Here is a 15,916-nt window from a genome sequence, read left to right as displayed (position 1 = left end):
AAGTAATCAGGCCTATTTGATGAAGGTTTTGAATTTTTAGTGAATATTAAGACTTAAGAGTGACTTAAGGTGGGTCTGGATTTCTTTGACTGTGTGGCCGGCTGTGTTAAAGCGGCAGTTTAGAGAGACCAAAAGGTAAAGCATAAACGGCTATGTTTTTCGGCTTATACAACCTTAAGGCGGCAAAACCAATCTTGGATTTACTTAACAGTTCTAGGTTAGCACCCCCAATAAGACCCTGTTCCGACCAGGGCCTAAGTATTTGCTGCAGAGGTCAATATTAAAGCCATCGCTATTGCAGTAATAAAATAAAAATCAGCGTTCTAGACGACACCGCGTCACCGCCTTTGACTCTCACATGCAACTGGCTGACAATAATTACGACCCTTAATTCCACTTCTCTCCCTAACTCTCAACTCTCTATATAAACACACACTCACCTGAATGAATAGGTTTCAGATAAATAAAAACTAGGAGAAAACATGGCACAGAACGATACAGTGAAGGTGATAGGTTCTTGGTCAAGCCCTTTTGCACTTAGGGCACGAGTGGCTTTACACTTGAAATCTGTCAAATACGAGTACTTGGACGAACCTTATGTTCTTAAGTCAAAGAGTGAACTCCTTATCAAGTCTAACCCCATCCACAAGAAAGTCCCTGTCCTCATCCATGGTGACGTCTCCATCTGTGAATCCCTTAACATCGTTCAGTACGTCGATGAAGCTTGGTCCTCTGATCCTTCCATCCTTCCTTCTCAACCTTACGATCGCGCATCTGCTCGGTTCTGGGCTCAGTACGTTGACGACAAGGTAAACGAGTTTACACTCACTTCCATGGATACACATGCTCTGTTTTGCTAGTTAAAGTTTTTAAAATGCTCTGTTTTGCTTGTTGAAGTTTGAAACTTTGGTTCGTGAAGTCAAACTAAATGCTTAGATCTTGATATTCCAATAGAGATCTGACTGGAGATTAGAAACAGAGAAGAAATCAGATATTAAGTCAACTCAAGGGTTTTATGTTTATGTGTTGTATGAAACAGTGTTTCGGGTCATTAGATGCGGTGGCCGGAGCAAAAGACGACGAAGGGAGAAAGGCAGCGGCGGGAAAGCTGATGGAGTGTTTGGGGATACTAGAAGAGACGTTTCAGAAGAGCAGCAAAGGGTTAGGGTTCTTCGGAGGAGAAAACATAGGTTACATCGACATTGCATGTGGGACACTTTTAGGTCCGATCTCCGTGATCGAGGCGTTTTCTGGCGTCAAGTTTCTCCAAGAAGAGACAACACCAGGGTTAATGAAATGGGCAGAGAGGTTCAGGACCCATGAAGCTGTTAAGCCGTACATGCCAAGTGTCGAAGAGTTGGTTGCATTCGCAAAGCAGAAGTTCAGCATTCAGTGAAGTGTAATGCTTCCAAATACCAAAGTCGTGTGTGTGTGTGTGTGTGGGGGGGGGGGGGGGGGGGATAAATAAATGATGGAATGAATAAGATTTGTCTTCTTTGAGAGTTTTGTATGAAGTTCTCTGTATTTGCCTAATCATATGCCACTTTGGATTTTTCTTTCTTCTATTCTATCTCTCATCTCATGTGATTATTGGCTTAGGGCATCTCCAACAAGCCCTTAAAACTTCAAATTTTAAGATTTTTTGACAATCCAACAAGTTTTCAAATCTTCAAATTTTGAGAACCTCAAAACTACTTTTTTTATTTTCAGTTTAGTCCCTATATTTATGTCTTTCTTAAATAATTATATAAAATTTAATTAAGAAAACTTAAGCACACTAAAATAAATTTAATAAACAAAATAAAAAATAAAAGAGGCTCATTTATCACTTTGGAATGCTTTGACTGATCACATATGGGAGCATTACGAAAATAATGCTTGATTAATTTGTTATTTTATATGTAACTTTGTAACATTTATACTGTACATGTAATTTATATTATCATGTAACCTTTATTATGTAATATTGTGTGTTGTATAATAAAATAATTAATATTTTGGGTTGTATAATAAATAAAATGTATGTTATATATTTATTTATTAGTTTTTGTAATTATTAGTGAATTTTGTAAATATTAAAAACTATATTACAAATTAATTAGTTTTTTTTAAGGATTCATTATTGGAGCAAACCACCATCAAATCTTTATTTTGAAGATTTATTCTCTTCAAAATGAGGTGCCTTTAGGCTATGTGCAATGAGGTTGTTGAAAAAATTATTCAACTGCTTAATTACTGCAATGAGGGTGTTGAAGAAAATAAAAAATCTACGTGGATTCATTCTGGTTGAATCAATTCAACATGTTGAATCTGATTTTTTGGGGCCCACAATCACATATGCTACGTTCTAACTTTTGTTTTTGTTTTTCTTTTTTTTTTTGTCGAAAAGGAAAAAGGTTAGGAGAGAGAGACATGTGTTGTATTCTTATTGAAGAGTAAGATTTTCAAGATTTTTTTTTACATTTTTAATTTCAAAATCAATTATTATGTAGTAAATATAATTTTTATAAAATAATTTTTATATCAAAATTTAACATTTTTTATACTCTATAAATAGAGACTTAGTTCATTTTATTCCGATACAAAAAAATCATCATTTCTAGTATATTTTTCAAATTCTTCTCTAATAAACTCTTGTTTATTTTATATTTTATAATTTTGTTATATTAAAAATTAGCTAAAAATATAAATTTTCAATTTTAAAAATAATAATGTAACTTTTATTAATTTTAATTATTATTATAAATATGTGTTTTCAAATTAAGTGAAAATAGTAGGGTAAGGTATTGAATTTTATTAAACAAAACTATTGGAGAGGTTAAAATTAATTTGGGTGTTGAATGATTAGGTAGAAGAAAGAGAAAATGATGTGGAATGTTAAAAGTTGAGGTGGAGGGTGTTGAAAGAAAAAACCATTATACATGGTCTTAGTGCGTCACTAATGAGTCTATGATAATATCAATTTAAGCATGTTTTTGTTTGTTATATAGATAGACTATGAAAACAAACCTGTATAATGCATTAAAAAAAACTTTAGGCGTTAATTGTTTATTACTTTATTTTACTTAAAAAAACAAAATTGTACATTGTCCAAAAGGAGAGAAAAACCAAGTGAGACGTCACTAACAAGTAACAACAAAAGAGACGAACTCGTGTTAACTTAAAATGATTAATGACAACGACAAGGAAACTGCTGAAAAAGAAATCGGTGTCTATGTTATCTCAAATCATCCTAATGACCAGAACAGAGACGGAAGTGTTCGTATATAGAAAAGCTGCGATTTTTGAGGTAGAAGACGAAGCTCTGTGACTTTCGAAATGGAGAAGAAAACACTTACTCTTATTACGTTGTTAATTTTGTAACAGATATATGAAAATCAAAAATAATTAATATAATCATTATTTTCAAGATATAATTTTTAAATTCTTAAATATTTTTACTCTTATTATAAAGAGATGTTATGATAATTTTTGGTTAAATAATCTATATAATAATAACAATCCGAATAAATGCGACCAACAATTGTGTTTTTTAAATAATACATTTTGGATATTTTCTGAAAAGTCGTGATGGATCATTAGAATAGTTATTTATGAAAATTTACAACAGTTCACTGTAAAGTTGTGTTGATTGGATCATTCATATCTTTTGAAATCTATATATTTATCTGATTGAACTGTTTTCATTTTTTTGCCATGATACAAAATCAACTAAAATTTAAATCTCAACGATTTATACATTTTTCTAAATTATTTTCTAGCATTCATTCTTTTAAAAGTCAAGAAATTCCTCTAATTCTTGATTTACCAAAAAATTTTTGGAATGATGAATCTAATTTACATCTTTTAGTTCATTTTAAATATAAAAGTTTAGTGAAAATACCTAGAGTATTTTTCCAAGATTTAGATGGATTACATAGTGAGTTTTTGGATTTGACATTTTAATATATCTAAACCCAATCCGAATAAATGCCACCAAAAGTTGTGTTTTTTTAATCGTACCTTTTGAATAATTTTTTAAAAAATTATGTAAAAAATTTAAATTGTATGTTTTACAAAAAGTTGCGATTTTTCATTGTAACGATTTTTTTGTAAAATTGCAACTGTTCATTGTAGTATTGTGTTTATCCAAATATTCATATCTTTTGAAATCTATCTGTTTGAACTGTTTTCATTTTTTTTGTCATGACACAAAATAATATAAAATTTTAATATCAACAGTTTTTACAGCTTTATAAATTATTCTCTATCATTCATTCTTTTAAAAGTAAAGAAACTCTTCCAATTCTTGATTTAACAAAATATTTTTGGAATGATGAATCTAATTTACAACTTTTAGTTAATTTTAAATATAAAAATCTAATGTCTATATATAATAGCAATCCAAATAAATACCACAAAAAGTTGTGTTTTTTCAACCACCTTTTGGATATTATTTTAAAAAAATCTGTAGAAAAAATAAATTGTGTGTTTTACAAAAAGTTGTGATTATTCATTTTAACGGATTTTTTGTAAAGTTGCAACTGTTCATTGTAGAGTTGTGTTTATTCATATTCGTCTCTTTTAAAATTTAGATATATTTATCTTTTTGAACTGTTTTAATTTTTTTGCCATGACACAAAATAATATAAAATTTCAATATCAACAGCTTTTACAGCTTTCTAAATTGTTCTCTGGCATTCATTCTTTTAAAAGTAAAAATATTCCTCCAATTCTTGATTTAACAAAAGTTTTTTGGAATAACAAATCTAATTTACAACTTTTAGTTAATTTTAAATAGAAAAATTTCATAAAATACTTAGAGTTTTTTTTTCAAGAGTTAGATGGATTATATAATGAATTTTTGAATTTGACTTCTCAATATGGTAATAAAGATGTCTTCTATTTAAAAGCAGTTTATATGGGTTATTAGGTGAAATCAAGTGCAGACACAACATTTGCGATTTTTCGTAGCACCTTTTCATAATTTTTTTAAAAAATTCAAACCGTTGTATCTGTTTATTGTAAAGTTGTGTCTTTTCACTATATTTTATTTATATCTTTTCATCACAACTTTTCGATCTAATAGGTGTGTCTATTCAAATATTCATGTCTTTTAGTCCATTTTATGTTGAAACTAAATAATAAAATATCTAATATTCAACGTTATTCTATAAACTAACTAAAATTTTAGAAATGATTTCAGCAATAGAGAAATTTAATACAACTTAATATAGAATTTACAGTTGCGTCTATTTTTATCGTAACTTTTTGTTAAAAAATTAGTTTAATATTTAAAAATAAGAATAACAATCTGAATAAATACGAATAACAGTTGCGACTTTGCTTAGTATTTTTTTGTAAGAAAATCGTTTTATCCTTTTTTAAAAACTCAAACAGTTGTATCTGTTCATTTCAGAGTTGTGTCTTTTCACTATATTTAATTCATATTTTTTCATCACAACTTTTCGTTCTAATAGGTGTGTCTATTTAAATAGTCATGTCTTTTGAACTTTCTATATATTTGTCTTTTTTATCAATAACTAACAAATCAATCGTTGAAACAAATTTTCCGTTTTTACATTTAATCTAAATAATTTGAATATTAATATTTAATATTCAACGTTATTCTATAATCTAACTAAAATTTAAAAATAATTATAGCAATATAGGAATTTAATAAAACTTAATATATAATTTATAGTTGCGTTGCATCTATTTATCGTAACTTTTCATTTTAAAATTATTTTAATATTTAAAATTTATACTTCTTTTGTTTCAAAATATAGGATGTTTAAGGTAAATGCACACATATTAAGATAGTTTATTTTTCTTTTAGAAAGTATCATATATATTTAAATTAAAAAAATTTCAACTAATCATAAAGATGACTGTAAGAAAAATGATTACAGATTATTAAATATATATTAAAATTCGCATGGAAAATTACAAAACATCTTATACTTTGAAACAAAAAAGAGAGGCCAAAACATCTTATATACTGAAACGGAGGGAGTATTATTTTGTTTTTAATTATATTTATTTAATAGAAAATTATATTTACTCATTACAACCATTTGTTCAATATTCTCAGTTAGGATTACTTTGTCATAATGATTTTTTTTAATTGTAACTTTACCATAATTCTTCATAAAAAAACCTTATATTTATAATACTTTAAACAATATTTTTTTGCAAAGTTGCGTCTATTCTACATAATATTTTTTGTTATAAATTTTCATTTTGATGGTTGTGTTTTTTTGTAACAGTTTATGTTTAATGTTTATGTATTCAAACTATTTTATTACATTCAAATGATTTTATAATGTATAATTTTAAATTTTATTTATTTTTTTTCCTAAAATATTTCTCCCTCGACATCACGGGGGGCCTGAATCTTAGTTCTCTAAATAGCAAACAAACTAATAACATCATCAATATTTCTTGTGTGTAGATAGAGAAACCCAAAAAAAAAGAACTTATTTGTAATGGTAGTAGGAGCATCAAAAATTGGCGACCGTGGTGAGAAGAAATACAACTACAAGGACAAACGAAGATGATCCATGCCAAACAAAGATTGTGACAACTAACACAGATCTTGAGTTCCGTGAGGTTCTGTATCTTCCTTTAACACAAGGCTGCATCGTTTTTCAATTTGGAGTTGTTCAGTGTAAATTCAACTGACACAGACCGGTTTTTATTGGAAGAGCAAATACATCATTGCCCATGAAGACAAATACTTGAAGTGTATTTGGACATGTCTACCGTAAGGTCAAACTTGAGAATTTAGACACCAGTGAAAATATCGTTACTGTTGGTTATCTTGAAGTGTATCTTGGCCTCGAGACTGGTTAAGCACCTTAAGGCAATTCAATGACCAATCAAATAATAACATTTCTAACCTTATGTCCGCATAAATAAATATAATGGTATACAAATATATGAGTTACATAGGAAGTGGTTTTGTGATTCTTTTGGTGTTCATAGTTTATATAACTTGGTGTTCTAGAAGACACCGCGTCACCGCCTTTGACTCTCACATGCCACTAGCTGACGAGAATTACGACCCTTAATTCCACTTTTCTCCCTAACTCTCAACTCTCTATATAAACACACACTCACCTGAATAGGTTCAGATAAATAAAAACTAGGAGAAAACATGGCACAGAACGATACAGTGAAGCTGATAGGTGCTTGGTCAAGCCCTTTTGCCCTTAGGGCTAGAGTGGCTCTACACTTGAAATCTGTCAAGTACGAGTACTTAGACGAACCTGATGTTATTAAGTTAAAAAGTGAACTCCTTATCAAGTCTAACCCCATCCACAAGAAAGTCCCTGTCCTCATCCATGGTGACGTCTCCATCTGTGAATCCCTCAACATCGTTCAGTACGTCGATGAAGTTTGGTCATCTGATCCTTCCATCCTTCCGTCTCAACCTTACGATCGCGCATATGCTCGGTTCTGGGCTCAGTACGTCGACGACAAGGTAAACGAGTTTACACTCATTTCCATGGTCATGGATCTATGTTACACATGCTCTGTTTTGCTTGTTAAAGTTTGAAACTTTGGTTCGTGAAGTCAAACTAAATGCTTAGATCTTGATATTCGAATATAGATCTGAGTGGAGATTAGAAACAGAGAAGATATCAGATGTTAAGTCAACAACTCAAGAGTTTTATGTTTATGTGTTGTATGAAACAGTGTTTCGAGTCGCTAAATGCGGCGGCAGGAGCAAAAGACGAGGAAGGGAGAATGGTGGCGGCAGGAAAGCTGATGGAGTGTTTGGGGATACTAGAAGAGACGTTTCAGAAGAGCAGCAAAGGGTTAGGGTTCTTCGGTGGAGAAAACATAGGGTACCTCGACATTGCATGTGGAACACTTTTAGGTCCAATCTCCGTGATTGAGGTGTTTTCCGGCGTCAAGTTTCTCCAAGAAGAGACAACACCCGGGTTGATGAAATGGGCAGAGAGGTTCAAGACCCATGAAGCTGTTAAGCCGTACGTGGCAAGTGTCGATGAGTACGTCGCGTTCGCAAAGCTGAAGTTTCCAAAGTAATGTGTGTGTGGGGGGAGGGAAATAAATAAATGAACGAGTGAATAAGATTTGTCTTCTTTGAGAGTTTCGTATGAAGTTCTCTATGTATTTGCCTAATCATATATGCCACTTTGGATTTTTCTTTCTCTCATGTGGTTAGTTGGCTTTTTTTTTTTTGGCTTAGTGTGTTAGTAATGAGTCTATGATAATTATCTATTTAAGCATGTTTTTGTTTGTTTTTAGCTTTGTATAAAAAACTTTGGCGTTAATTGTTTATTTTACTAAAATAACAAAATTGTACATTATCCAAAAGTAGAGAAAATGCCAAAGTGAGACGTCACTCATATAACAAAAGACACGAACTCGTGTTAGCTTAAAATGATTAATGACAACGACAAGGAAACTGCTGAAAAAAAAATCGCTGTCTATATTATCTGAAATCATCCTAATCCAAAACAGAGACGGAAGTGTTCGTATATAGAAAAGCTGCGATTTTTGAGATAGAAGACGAAGAAAGCTCTGTGACTCTTGAAATGGAGAAGAAAACACTTAGATGTGTTCGGTGGGGTTACGAAGTTAATACCTTTTCTGATGATTGCATCCACGCAATTAACTCCTATTTTCAACAGGTTAAAATCTTTGATTATCACCATCTTTAGTTACAGACTATGTCTCATGAAATCGATTTTGAACATTTGATCTTAAGATGCGAATTGAGATTTATTTTTTTATTCTTTGGTATCTAGGAAAAAGTATCAATTTTTTGATTCTTTAATCGGATTTATGAATAGGGTTTGATCATTTTATGAGTCTTGACCCATTATGTAGCTCAATTTTGGGGGTTTCTAATTACTGTCTTGTGGGTAGCTTCTGCTGTCTCTTAAAAGTTTCCATCTTTGTAATTTATCTCAGTTCATTCTTGTTGTTGATCATGTTCTGTTGTTTATGAAGGTTCTTATCTATGGGAGGAATAGGAAAGTGATTCTAGAAGCACCAATCTACGATAAAGATTGTGTTTTGGGCAATATATTAGCTGCTCATTACCTTTCTTCATCTGATCATTCCAGAGCTAATTCATTCGTAAAAGCTGCCACATCCAATCTCGTGAGTCTTATTGTTTTCCACTGCCTTGGAGTTCATATTCTACTTTGGGTTTTGTGGGCAATATCTTGAAGTTTAGGGTTTTGTTCCTTGGTTTTTTTTTAGGAACAATCTACACCTTATGAGAAAGCTGTTTTTGAGGCTGTTACTTACCTGATCTCTGCAGACAGAGATGATGACTTGGCTTTTGAAATGCACACCGAGGTTGGTTCTCAGATGTTATATCCTAGAGTCTAGTGTTATCTTTTTGAATCTGACACCAATACAACGATTCTGGTTTGGGATGTAAAAGTCCAGTGGCTGTATGATTCCTATGAGACTTGTTGTAGTTAGATTGCTATGTCATTTTTGAGTCCCTTTTTTTTTTAATCCAAATTGTTGGTTGCAGCTACTTAAAAGATTCCCAAAGGATTTGGCCTCTCTGAAAAGAGCACAGCTTTTATGTTTCTACATGGGTCAACCTGAACCCTTTTTGGGTCTTGTTCAGCAGGTAATCTAGTTCTAATTGAATTGATGTTCAGTAAATGATTCACCATCTATGGCTATTGATGTTAATTGTGTATCTGCTTGATATTGTAGGTTCTACCTGCGAATCAAGAAGAAAGTTACATACACGGTATGCTTGCGTTCCCATTGTTAGAACTTGGTCGAATGGAAGAAGCTGCTGCAGCTTCCAGAAAAGGCTATGAGATAAAAAAAGAAGACGCCTGGGCACATCACTGTGTGAGTTTCTCTAACAATTTTGACATAACATAAAACATTTGCATCCTTATTCTCAGTTTCCATTCAAAACTTATCACTCAGTAGTTCTTTACTGATAATATTTTTGTTATAGTTATGTCATGTTCTTCAACATGAATGTCGTTTTAAAGAAGCAGTGGAGTTCATGGAAGAACGTTCAGAGTCTTGGCCTCCTTGCTCATCTTTCTTGTAAAGCATTTCTCACTTACTTGAAGAAGGCCCTCACATATTATCAAGCTCTTCTCTTATCATTTAGAACCCCTAATAAATTTTACTTAAACATGTATAAAATTGTTAGGTATACACACAATTGGTGGCATGTTGCTCTTTGTTACTTGGAAGGAGGGGCACCATTGAGTAAAGTAGAGGAAATCTATGATGATCACATCTGGAAAGAACTGGAGAAAGACGATGCCGTTCCTCCTGAAGTAATTATACATTCAATTTCAGAAATTTATGCTTTTGCTTCCTCTATCCAATATTCAACTGCCTGCAACTCTTTAGGTTTATCTCAATGCATTGGGCTTGTTGCTGCGTTTGGATGTAAGAGATGCTCTTGATAGTTTTGAAGACCGTCTCAAAGTTGTTGCAGTTCGTTTAACTGATCAGGTAAGCCATGCACTAGTGATACATCATCCCATGTCATTTGCAGTTCTAAGTTATCCAGTTCCATAGGTTTTCATTCCTCTGCCACTTCTTTTAACATGTCAGGCAAACTGGTATTTGGAGTGGCACCTTGATATATTGATAGTTTGGGCATTAGCAAAGGTTGGAGAGACTTCAAGAGCTCATGAATTACTTGAGGGTCTGAAGTTCCGGTTAGTATGAATTTATTTTCTTCTACTGTTTCTAACTGATACCGGATTTGTCGTCAACCTGTGTCCTACTTGCAGATTATCAAAGATGAATACGAAGAAACAACAAGTGATGCAGAAAGGGATTCAGGTTTGGTTTATTCCCCCCTCTCTGATTATCTTTTTCACCGCAAGTAGTAGTAACTCAATATCAGTTTTGTTTTCATATCAGCTCGGGGAAGCTGTGTATGAGTTCGCGAGGGGTAACTACAAAGAGGCTTTAGAACTACTCGGGTCAGAGTTTAACGTCATTGGTTACAAGGTAAACTAAACCTCTAGCATCGAACTCACGAAATTTCTTGATCAAACACCTTTTGATGGTTCTTATTAAAACTGTTTGATGATTAATAATAGATCGTCGGGGCATCAGATGAACAGATAGATGTTTTCAATGAAATGTGGTGCCAGCTGCTGCTAAAGACAGGCCAATCCTCGACTGGTATGGCTTGTTTGTAGACTCAGTATAGTTGGATATTCATCTTGTTTAGTGTTATATAACAACAATAAAAGCTATTGGCTCTGATGTATGCAGCGGAAGAAGTGATCAGAAAGAAGCTTAAGGTCAGAGATGGTGTTCCCTTCATCTGGCGTTTACTGGTAAGATAATACTTGCATTCAATTTTTTTTTTTTTATCATATTGTCAACAATGGGGTTTTTGGTTTTGCAATGACAGTAATTTTTTGTGGTGACAGGAGAAGAGTTACATTATGGAAGGCAATGCAGAGTCTAGGAGTGCAGGAGACAGAGCTAAGACACTGGAATCTTCTTATTTCTAAACTCTTCTTTAAAAACCAAAATAATGACTTAATACAATATTGTACATGTTTTTTAATAAATACAAAAAGAGTAAAATCTTTTTTTGTTTTTTAACTCGTGTGTATATCTTTCTACATATTTTCTAAATTCCCATAACTGTCAAATTTTCCATATTTCTCTTTTACATTTAGTAACGCCTTTTCACTAACCCTACCTAGCTTTTGCGTTTGTAGTACTCTATAACATTCGTGTCTGCTTCACAAATCACAGAAGATACTTTGACAAAAAAAATCTTGATGTCCGAAGAAGCGGAGAAGAAGAAGATGGATATGGAGATGGAACGGAAATTGAGGAACCAAGAGAAGGCTAAAGAAAAAGAGATGAAAAAGCAGAAAGCTTTGGAGAAAGCAAAGCTCAGAGAAGTTGTCAAGTCAGCAAAACCTAAAACAAAAATTGCAGAGAAGAAGATTGGCAAAGAAGATGAAGAAGAAGAAGAGTTCTTAGATCCGGAAACTCCTATTGGCGAGAAGAAGAGGTTATCTTCACAGATGCCCAAAGAATACAATCCTTCTGCTGTGGAGAAATCGTAAGTCCTCTCTATAACCCTAATTATTCTCTGATTTTTGGATTCACCAATTGTTTAAATCTGAGCTCTGTTTGTTGTTTTTGTGTTCAGATGGTATGAATGGTGGGAGAAATCTGAGTTTTTCAAGGCTGATGCTACGAGTTCCAAACCACCGTTTGTGATGGTTCTTCCTCCTCCTAATGTTACAGGAGCATTGCATATTGGTCACGCACTAACATGTGCAATGGAGGACACACTGATTCGTTGGAAGAGGATGTCTGGCTTTAATGCTTTGTGGGTTCCCGGGTTTGACCATGCTGGTATTGCTACACAGCTTGTGGTAGAGAAAAATCTTACCCGTGAAACAGGAAAGACCAGGCATGACTTTGGCCGTGAGGAATTCTTGAACCATGTGTGGCAGTGGACAGAGAATAAAAGTGGTACAATCAAATCACAGCTACGTCGTATGGGCTCATCTCTTGATTGGTCCCGTGAGTGTTTTACGATGGACGAGCAACGATCAAAGGCTGTCACTGAGGCCTTTGTAAGGTTACACAAGGAAGGGCTTATCTACAGGGATCTCCGGCTGGTTCATTGGGACTGTTTCCTTAGCACTGCCCTTTCTAAGCGTGAGGTTGAGCATATTGACATCAAAGGAAGAACACTAGTGAAAGTCCCTGGGTATGAGAAACCAGTTGAATTTGGTCTTATCACTTCATTTGCTTACCCTCTCGAGAGAGGAGGCGGTGAGGTTGTTGTTGCCACTACTAGGATCGAGACTATGCTCGGCGATACCGCCATCGCTATTCATCCCGCTGATTCAAGATACAAGCACCTGCACGGAGAGTTTGCTGTGCATCCCTTCAATGGGCGGAAGCTACCAATCATCTGCGATGAGATAGTTGTTGATCCTAATGTTGGTACTGGTTGTCTTAAGATAACTCCAGCACATGACACCGATGATTTCGATGTAGGAAGGCGCCACAATCTGAAGGTCATCAACATTTTCACTGATGATGGAAGGATCAACACGAATGGTGGGCCTGAATTCACAGGGATGCCACGCTTTGCCGCTCGTGAAGCTCTTGTTGAAGCTCTGCGTAAGAAGGGGCTGTACAGAGGTGAGAAAAACAACGAGATGAAAATTGGAATTTGCTCAAGAAGTGGTGATGTTGCTGAGCCTATGATGAAACCTCAGTGGTACGTGAGTTGCAGCGTGATGGCAAAGGAGGCTCTTGATGTTGCCGCCGACGGGAAGATCGAGTTTATTCCGAAGCAGTACTCTGCAGAATGGAGAAGATGGCTAGAGAACATTCATGACTGGTGCATCTCGAGACAGCTTTGGTGGGGACATAGAATACCGGCATGGTACGCCACTTTAGAAGAAGACCAAATTAAGGAAGCAGGTGCTTACAACGACCATTGGGTTGTTGCTAGAACCGAGGAAGAAGCTCGTAAAGAGGTTGCACATAAATTTGCTGGGAAGAAGTTGTTGGAGCTCTCCCAAGATCCTGATGTGCTTGACACCTGGTTTTCTTCTGGACTCTCTCCGTTATCTGTTTTTGGATGGCCAGATGAAACTGAGGACTTGAAAGCTTTCTATCCAACGTCTGTTCTTGAAACTGGACATGACATTCTGTTTTTCTGGGTTGCTCGTATGGTTATGTTAGGAATGAAAGTGGGTGGTGGGGATGTTCCCTTCAGGAAGGTTTTTTTGCATCCCATGATACGTGATGCACATGGCCGCAAGATGTCAAAGTCTCTTGGAAATGGCATTGATCCGCTTGAAGTCATTAACGGTGTCACTCTTGCTGATCTACACGCCAGGTTAGAAAATGGAAACCTGGATCCGAAGGAGCTGGTTGTTGCCAAGGAGGGACAGGTGAAGGATTTTCCAAATGGTATAGAGGAATGTGGCACTGACGCTCTACGATTTGCGCTTGTATCCTACACGTCCCAGTCTGATAAAATCAACATGGATGTCCAACGAGTTGTTGGTTACCGCCGTTCGTGTAATAAACTGTGGAACGCCGTCAGATTTGGGATGATGAATCTTACCGAGGTCTATACTCCTCCTGTGCAAACTCTAAGCCCTGAAACCATGCCCTTCAGCTGCCAATGGATCCTTTCTGTACTAAATAAGGCAATATCAAAGACAGTGGATTCCTTGAATGCTTTTGAGTTATTTGATGCTGCCGACACAGTGTATGCCTGGTGGCAGAGCCAGTTTTGTGATGTATTTATTGAGGCAATTAAACCTTATTTTTTTTCTGAAAACGCAAGCAGGACTCTTGCACAAGATGCTCTATGGGTGTGTCTTGAAACTGGTTTGAGATTGCTGCATCCATTTATGCCTTTTGTTACAGAAGAGCTGTGGCAGCGGTTGCCTTCATCGCAAGACTGTGAACGGAAGGCGTCTATCATGATATGTGACTACCCATCTCCCGTAGAAAAGTGGACAAACGAGAAGGTGGAAACCGAAATGGACATGGTTCTGGCGACTGTGAAAACTCTTAGGGAAATGAGAGCTGAAGAGCCTCTAAAGAGCCAGGGGAATGGAAAATTGCATGCGTTTGCTCTGTGTGGAAATGCTTTAACACTGGGGATAGTGAAATCCCTTGAGCTGGAGATCAGAACTCTTGCAAAGCTCTCATCCTTTGAGGTTATGTTGAGTGGAGAAGACAAAGCAGCCGAAGCTGGATCAGCTGTTGGAAAGATGGTGAACGAGAGCCTCAAAGTGTATCTCAAAGTGGAGGGAGCAGAAATTAATGCAGAAGCTGAACGTGAGAAAACCATGAACAAGATAAAAGAAATTGAAAAGCAACAGGAGAAGTTGCAGAAGAGTATGGGTGCTAGTGGGTACGAAGAGAAGGTCCCTGCAAACATAAAGGAAGACAATTTGAGGAAGCTCGCAAAGCTTATTGAACAACTCCGATTCTTGAAGGGTGATGACGATATTGTTTCAGAGACATCAATTACAAGGTAGAAACTCTTATTAACGAGATGGAACTTGCAGATTGGATTAGTAGTACATATGTAGTGTGTTGGGATGATATTAACGTAATTGTTGGTTATGCAGCTAAATGGAGTGTGGACAATTTAGAACTCAATAGGTGGAAGAAGCTATGGAATGGAACAAGGCTGTTGCTGCTTCTATTACTACTGTAGTACTGTTCAAAATTCTTTATATGCCCGATACAATGTCTCAAGACTTTATCAAACAGTTTGTGATTTGTGTTTGCTCTGTTCTGCTTATGATGTAGTTTTGTAACGTATTGTGACCCACCAATTATTTTCATTATTATCTTGACAAACTTTTTCTTCATATCATCACATTTACAATTACATGTATGCAAGTATATGTCTTCTTCTGCTCTTCTTCTTTGTCTTCTTCATCTTCTTATCGGCTGAAACAATTCGACTTAGCATTACAGTCCTATCAGCTGAACCTGTACCACAGGCAAAAACAGAATGCTCTAAATAACTGTAATCATACTAATTTTACATATTCTATGTAACAGTGTGGTGAACGTTGCCAAAGAGAAGGAGAAGGAGCCAATATTCAAATCATGTAGGGGGACCAGAAGGCAACAACGTTGAAAACGTTGGAACTCTATTGTTATTATCAACTCAACATATAGCACCATTCCAAAAATATCTATGTTACACACACCCTCTATAACATAAAAAGAAATGAAGATACTGTAGATGCATATGTTCTCCTAGATCTCAAATAAAAAAGCTAAAAATATAAGATGGCCACAAGAGTTTTTAATTATGTAAGAAAGAAGGCGACACCATATGACACAGGTAACTATATAATTTGTTGAGCTGAGCTTGGCACCGCAACATACATTTGTGTTCAGTCACTCTTAGCCTAGACTA

At 35.0% G+C, this 15,916-nt stretch overlaps 4 protein-coding genes and 1 pseudogene across 6 annotated transcripts; all 5 read left to right on the top strand.

Moving 5' to 3' along the window:
* The first annotated feature begins 449 nt into the window (after nucleotides 1–449).
* On the top strand, nucleotides 450–1,552 carry LOC104756815 (glutathione S-transferase U13). The gene is made up of 2 exons (XM_010479463.3): nucleotides 450–809; nucleotides 1,040–1,552. Exons 1-2 carry the CDS (start codon nucleotides 483–485, stop codon nucleotides 1,394–1,396), a joined length of 684 nt encoding a protein of 227 aa, XP_010477765.2. The 5' UTR covers nucleotides 450–482; the 3' UTR covers nucleotides 1,397–1,552.
* Nucleotides 1,553–6,461: 4,909 nt separating this feature from the next.
* On the top strand, nucleotides 6,462–6,834 carry LOC104759412 (uncharacterized; annotated as a pseudogene).
* An 88-nt stretch (nucleotides 6,835–6,922) lies between these two features.
* Nucleotides 6,923–8,157, top strand: LOC104756814 (glutathione S-transferase U13-like). The gene is made up of 2 exons (XM_010479461.2): nucleotides 6,923–7,465; nucleotides 7,681–8,157. Exons 1-2 carry the CDS (start codon nucleotides 7,139–7,141, stop codon nucleotides 8,032–8,034), a joined length of 681 nt encoding a protein of 226 aa, XP_010477763.2. The 5' UTR covers nucleotides 6,923–7,138; the 3' UTR covers nucleotides 8,035–8,157.
* Nucleotides 8,158–8,260: 103 nt separating this feature from the next.
* Nucleotides 8,261–11,580, top strand: LOC104756813 (uncharacterized). 3 transcript variants are annotated; one of them, XM_010479460.3, is made up of 14 exons: nucleotides 8,261–8,642; nucleotides 8,965–9,117; nucleotides 9,220–9,318; nucleotides 9,503–9,604; nucleotides 9,694–9,837; nucleotides 9,950–10,044; nucleotides 10,154–10,283; nucleotides 10,360–10,464; nucleotides 10,567–10,673; nucleotides 10,749–10,800; nucleotides 10,882–10,971; nucleotides 11,064–11,148; nucleotides 11,242–11,306; nucleotides 11,403–11,580. In XM_010479460.3, exons 1-14 carry the CDS (start codon nucleotides 8,547–8,549, stop codon nucleotides 11,484–11,486), a joined length of 1,407 nt encoding a protein of 468 aa, XP_010477762.2. In that variant the 5' UTR covers nucleotides 8,261–8,546; the 3' UTR covers nucleotides 11,487–11,580. The 3 variants fall into 3 exon arrangements, with proteins under 3 accessions (XP_010477762.2, XP_087352505.1, XP_019095160.2); XM_087496379.1 differs by having other exon boundaries at nucleotides 8,633–8,876; XM_019239615.2 differs by having other exon boundaries at nucleotides 8,641–8,872.
* Nucleotides 11,581–11,720: 140 nt separating this feature from the next.
* LOC104756812 (valine--tRNA ligase, mitochondrial 1) lies at nucleotides 11,721–15,356 on the top strand. The gene is made up of 3 exons (XM_010479459.3): nucleotides 11,721–12,052; nucleotides 12,143–15,013; nucleotides 15,111–15,356. Exons 1-3 carry the CDS (start codon nucleotides 11,763–11,765, stop codon nucleotides 15,112–15,114), a joined length of 3,165 nt encoding a protein of 1,054 aa, XP_010477761.2. The 5' UTR covers nucleotides 11,721–11,762; the 3' UTR covers nucleotides 15,115–15,356.
* The last annotated feature ends 560 nt before the right edge of the window (nucleotides 15,357–15,916 follow it).

The sequence above is a fragment of the Camelina sativa genome, chromosome 17 (assembly GCF_030686135.1).
Source record: "Camelina sativa cultivar CO46 ecotype springtype chromosome 17, ASM3068613v1".
NCBI lineage: Eukaryota > Viridiplantae > Streptophyta > Magnoliopsida > Brassicales > Brassicaceae > Camelina > Camelina sativa.
The sequence above is the reverse complement of the archived record's forward strand: the minus strand, read 5'-3'. Positions and strand labels throughout refer to the sequence as shown.